Source organism: Hibiscus syriacus, unplaced genomic scaffold (assembly GCF_006381635.1).
Source record: "Hibiscus syriacus cultivar Baekdansim isolate YM2019G1 unplaced genomic scaffold, ASM638163v2 tig00117056_pilon, whole genome shotgun sequence".
Taxonomy (NCBI): domain Eukaryota; kingdom Viridiplantae; phylum Streptophyta; class Magnoliopsida; order Malvales; family Malvaceae; genus Hibiscus; species Hibiscus syriacus.
This window is the reverse complement of record NW_024063539.1, coordinates 6,201,284-6,207,029: the sequence shown is the minus strand read 5'-3', so window position 1 is coordinate 6,207,029 and position 5,746 is coordinate 6,201,284. Positions and strand designations below refer to the sequence as shown.

At 35.4% G+C, this 5,746-nt stretch overlaps 2 protein-coding genes across 3 annotated transcripts; both read left to right on the top strand.

Moving 5' to 3' along the window:
* Positions 1 to 1,025: 1,025 nt before the first annotated feature.
* Positions 1,026 to 1,793, top strand: LOC120197991. 2 transcript variants are annotated; one of them, XM_039199391.1, is made up of 3 exons: positions 1,026 to 1,133; positions 1,233 to 1,513; positions 1,603 to 1,793. In XM_039199391.1, exons 1-3 carry the CDS (start codon positions 1,056 to 1,058, stop codon positions 1,649 to 1,651), a joined length of 408 nt encoding a protein of 135 aa, XP_039055322.1. In that variant the 5' UTR covers positions 1,026 to 1,055; the 3' UTR covers positions 1,652 to 1,793. The 2 variants fall into 2 exon arrangements, with proteins under 2 accessions (XP_039055322.1, XP_039055321.1); XM_039199390.1 differs by having other exon boundaries at positions 1,037 to 1,133; positions 1,230 to 1,513.
* A 1,004-nt stretch (positions 1,794 to 2,797) lies between these two features.
* On the top strand, positions 2,798 to 4,319 carry LOC120197884 (UDP-glycosyltransferase 73C5-like). Its single transcript, XM_039199280.1, has one exon. It carries the CDS (start codon positions 2,847 to 2,849, stop codon positions 4,287 to 4,289), a length of 1,443 nt encoding a protein of 480 aa, XP_039055211.1. The 5' UTR covers positions 2,798 to 2,846; the 3' UTR covers positions 4,290 to 4,319.
* The last annotated feature ends 1,427 nt before the right edge of the window (positions 4,320 to 5,746 follow it).

Here is a 5,746-nt window from a genome sequence, read left to right as displayed (position 1 = left end):
TATTTTATATATATATTAAATAAAAATCCTATTTGAAATTTTAATTTTATATAAATTACTTTTAAGAAAAATAATCATATTTTAATATTTATTTTTCAATATCGAAGAAAAGGACAGTCTTAATACAACTGGATGTCCTATTCTGGTATTTTAAAATTAAAAATTAATAAAAAATATTTAATTTAATTTAAATTAATATTTATCAATATCAAAGAAAAGAGCTGTCTTAAGGCACCTAGAAGTCCTTTTCCGATATTTATAAATATTTTTTTATAATTTTGAAATAATAGGATTATAAATTAAATATATTTTGAATTTTTTTATTTTTATTTTAGAGACAATTTATAATTAAAAAGTACCAATTTTGGGCGTTGTAGGGGTGCTAATTCTTCCCTAAACGTAACCGACCACGAATCCCTTTTTATTTTTAAAAAGAACGAATTTTGGTTATAAACGCAGATCAGTTCATTTTTTAATTGATGTTTTCTTAAAACTCTTTTAAAAAATAATTTTTAGGTATTCGACCTACCTAACCCAAAAGGCCGATGGCGACTCCCAAATTATTTTCAAAACCATTTATTTACATCAATTTTCCCGTCAAGAAAATATTTCGTGCCCGGACGAAAACCGATTACGACAATATTCAAGTGGAAATATTTCATTACTCGATTGTCCTCTTGTTCTTCATTTTCCTGACATCTTCCTACCAAGGTTGGGTGTGGGTCTGTGGGATGTTGATCATGTCACGTATGAGTTGTGACCACACGACCTAACTTTAAATATTCATCTGACTTTTTTAATATACATAAATTATTCGTCTTAAATTATACTATCTAAAAGAAAGTTGTTGACAACTTGTTTGGAAAAGAAAGACAGTAACGTTAATCTATGTGTTTACTTATGTGGACAGCATTCTGAATATGAATCGAGCGGTCGGTTCAGTGGGTTTACTCGCGTAAGTTCAGAAGACTCGGTCGACACGACAGTTAGATTCGCGATAGGCTCAGTTTATAAGCGAGTTAAGAAGAAAACTAGAACACGCAAAAGGGGGAAATATGCAAAAGATAAAGCATCCCCTCCCATTCCCAAAACCAAAACTCCTCCGTATAACAGCAAGGAAATGCTGCTATGAGGTATTTGTGCTTTAATTAGGGATGACAAAAGTTTATGTTCACATTATTATTTATATTTTAGATTTATAACTAATTTTTTAATAATATAATATTTAGCAGAAGAGGCAAAAGCTGAAAAGACTCAACAGTGGCATGAAGTGGATAAAATCCGATATCGAAGAAATAAGTGAAGAGCAGAAAGAGATCAAAGAGAAGCAGACGCAATTAAGAGAAAAATTTGAAGCCATCGACTTGGAATGTCAACAACTTCAGAAAGAGACAAAGTTGATAATACAGCAGAGTGCCAGAACCCAGATCCGATTAGCTCTAATGTTTCAGATCTTGAAAGCAAGAGAAAATCTGGAATTTGACAAGGCAGCCTTGCTCACTAATGCTCTCCGGTATTTTTATCTTCTCAATTCGATACTGTAATCTCCCTTAAGCCTTTCTGACTTCATTATGTTTTCTTTTTCTTCTTCTATATTTGCAGTGAAGTGATAGCGGGGGAAGGGCAGGAAATGAATGGTTCAGGAAAATGAAGATTGGAGGTGGAACCGAACTCAATTGTTATTGATTTCCTTTATATGTCTGTCAACGTTGTCATCCAACTTTCACTACTATCTGTATCTTTAAGTTTAGGTAGTAAGTTTGGATTAAATAAAAGTTTATGCTATTGTAACAGCTGCAGGTCATTCATACTGCAACACGAACCAGCAATGTTTACATTTACCACCAACCACGTGTCTTATGAATAATTCTGCTTACGGAATTTAAAACTCTATAATTAAAGTACATATAAGAAATTAGGGAGAAGAAAGGTGAGAAGATTAATGCAACTAGAATTACCGTAACAACCCCGTTACCATGCTGTATACTCATTGATTATGGTATTCTGTCTACTTCGAATAGCTGGTTTTTGGCCCATGGATACTCTTGCATCTATATCCTTAGTCGTAACATTACCTCTCCATGCACCCGAACCTTGTCCGCAAGATTCATAGGAAAAGATTAAAAAGGTTGATCTTTATCCTCGCAAGTAGCAACATCTGCAGAGAAACCTTTCCAACTGACCTTCCATTGCTCTACTGAACGCCCCGAGCGTGAAAGCGGTCAAGTTGCTAGAATAGACGTTGGTTGTAACATTAAGGTAGCATTCAACTCGACAAGATGCAAGGGAGTGGTTTGCTGATCTAGGACCCCCAACGCATTTGCGAAGCAAGGAAACATGAAAAAATGAATGGATACGTGCGGATATTGGTGTTACATAGCTTGGAGCCATGTAGTTATCTGCTAATTTTTATCCATTGATCACGGACTAGATAATTATGTGTTTATATATGTATTCATATGAGACTTCAATTTTTCTCATTAATAATCTTCATGTGAATGTCCCTTAATCCTAAACCTTGTGTGTGTTGAAGTCAATCAATGGAAAGAAATTTTAATTTGAAGTAGGCCATCGCCATAATATGCCTTTTATCCAAGACTTGGATTCCAAGTACATCCGAATCATCCTTGACTCGGTCTCCAAATAGAATTCATTATAAAAAAAAACGTACTTGTGACACACGCATATGATTCAAACATTCAACTCCAACAGTCAACAGAATTCTGCTCTTTCGAGCCAACCATTCTGAAATGGAATCCACACTTGACTATATAACACATTTTTGGCACACTAGTCTTCCAATTCACTTCAAACATTTCCTTCTTTCTACTCCTATTGTATGCTCTATGGATTCCCTATCCCACCAATCTCACTTTGTGTTGTTCCCTTTCATGGCCCAAGGTCACTTGATCCCCATGGTCGATATTGCTCGACTGCTAGCACAACGTAAAGTGATCGTCACCGTAGTTACAACACCTCATAACGCTGGCAGAGTCCGAAAAACAATTGCTCGAGCCGTTGAATTAGGCTACCCTATCCGTTTAGTTGAGCAAGTGTTCGGATTGGAAGACGGGGTGGAGAATGTAGACATGATTAGTTCAATGGAGCAAGTGTTCAAATTCTTCACTGCAGCAAACGGTATGGACGAAGCCGTCGAGAAATTATTCGAGAAGCTAACACCACGCCCCGGTTGTATTATTTCAGACTGGTGCCTCTACTATACTCTCAAAATTGCAAACAAGTTTCAGGTTCCGAGGATAACGTTCAATGGAACTTGTTGTTTCTGTTATCTTTGTGTGCACAACATAAAGTCCTCGAACATACTAAATAGCATAACATCCGATTGTGAACGCTTCACCGTGCCGGGCTTGACTGAAACGATCGAGTTTACAAAACTCCAGTTACCGGCTAACCATGACGAATCTTGGAAGGATGTTTTTGATCTGATTCACGAAGCTGACCAAGCATCATATGGGGTTGTCATAAATAGTTTCGAAGAGCTGGAGTTGCCGTATGTGGAAGAATATACGAAGATAACGAAAGTTTGGTGCATCGGTCCAGTTTCTCTGAACCACAAAGACGAGTCGGATAAGGCTGAAAGAGGTAAAAAGGCTTCTATCAATGAGCAGCAGTGCTTGAAGTGGCTTGATTCTCAAGAAAACAGCTCTGTAATCTATGCTTGCCTCGGAAGTGTAAGCTCTATAAAGCCACAGGAACTGATAGAGTTGGGTTCGGGTTTAGAGGCATCGAACAAGCCATTCATTTGGGTCCTAAGAGAAAACAACGACACATCAAACCAAGTGGCGAAGTGGATTAAAGAGGATGGATTTGAAGAAAGAACAAGAGGAAGAGGGCTTGTAGTTATGGGATGGGCACCACAAGTACTCATCTTGTCGCACCCAGCAGTAGGAGGGTTCTTAACTCATTGTGGATGGAATTCAACAATCGAAGGCATTTCTGCTGGCGTCCCGTTGTTGACATTGCCACTGTGGGCAGACCAGTTTACCAACGAGAAACTCGTAGTACAAGTGCTGAAGATCGGAGTAAGTGTTGGGGCCGATACACCTACAGCTTGGGGAGTTGAGAAACCAGGGTTCAGGTTGAGGAAAGACCAAGTTAAAAACGCAATAGACGAATTGATGAATGAAGGAAACGATGGAATAGAGAGAAGACGAGCTAAAGAGTTTGCCGAGAAGGCAAATGAAGCTGTTCAAGTGGGAGGATCGTCTTACCTCAATATGACACGGTTAATCGAAGATATCATCCAAAAATCTTCAAAAATATGTTAAGATTTTATAACAATCTTGAAAAATGGCGTTTGGATTTGTTTGCTATCATTATCATCACCATAGTAGATTGTTTGATTGAATATGTCATTTTCATTGCAGTTACTTTTAGGGTGGCACTAGCATCCATAATTGTTTATTGTCACCTTTGCAATTGACGGAAGAAGGCAGCGTGTCCATCGTATTCAAGGGACACGTGAAGCCAAGTTTCAAGTTGCTTCATGGAAATATCAAATATCCTCAGTGTTTTCCAAGAGATAATTAGAATAATGACAATTTTAGGCTAATGGTATCAATATATGTAATATCAAATATCAAATAAGACAGCGTGTCATCGTATCAATATATGTAATATATATAATAATATAGGCAGAAAAGTTAACATGTGTGTTGATCTACTATCAATCTCATCATAGTACATGATGATTTTATAAATAAAAAAACATATTTTTCAAAATAATAAGAAAACATATTATTAGCTAATGGTAATGTTATGTGCTTTATTAGTTAAGGAAAAAGACGTGTACTCATACAGGGTCTACTCGAAGAAAGGAGAGGTTTTATGGACAAAAAATAGAATTAACTGGACTCGGGAAGCGAATCAGAATACCAAATTGTTTTCAATCTGATTGTTGCGAAGCAAAATGGGCAAAGAATTGGAAGGCTTGATAATGACAATAGTGCTTGCTCAGTACATATGTTGAATGGGATTTCATCTTTAAAGTGTTGGAAGCTTTGGAGGTTCCTCAAGTCACTCTTGAATGGTTTAGATGTTGCATTATTAATCGTAAATATTTTGTTACTATAAATGAGGGGTAAACCATGATACCCACTGTCAACATACCTTTTCGTCCGGGTACAACACTCTCAATAAGAGTTTTATTAGGATTCAAACTCCTAAAAATATGATAGAATTTTACTAAGATTTAAACTACTAAAAATAGGATAGAGTTTTACTATGATTCAAACTCCTAAAAATAGGATACACAAGCATTATAAATAGCCATTGTAACTCACTATTGGAAGACACAATTTATAGACGAAACATGAACATAAAATTTAGAGCAATCAAAGTATTTTTTTGCAAAGTTTTGAAAGCAACAAAGGTAAAAAATCTTACATTTTTCGGTTGTTAGGCTTGCATGTGTCGTTTGTTTCTTGCTTTCAATTTGTAAAACCACAAAAACTCAAAAGGCCATTGACCGGAGGAGTTTTTTTTCGAAACTAATTTTTTAGATCTACGGAACCCCGAGACTATTTTGTGAAAATCGTTCGGACATTTGAAAAGAGAAGGGGAAGAGCTTTAAAAAATTCATTTTTTTATATTTTATTTTTTTCTTACTATTATTATTATATATACTTTATTATTATTATTATTATTATTATTATTATTATTATTATTATTATATTTTAAATGTTTTATTTTGTTTTATCTTTTTTTAATTTATTATTATTATTTA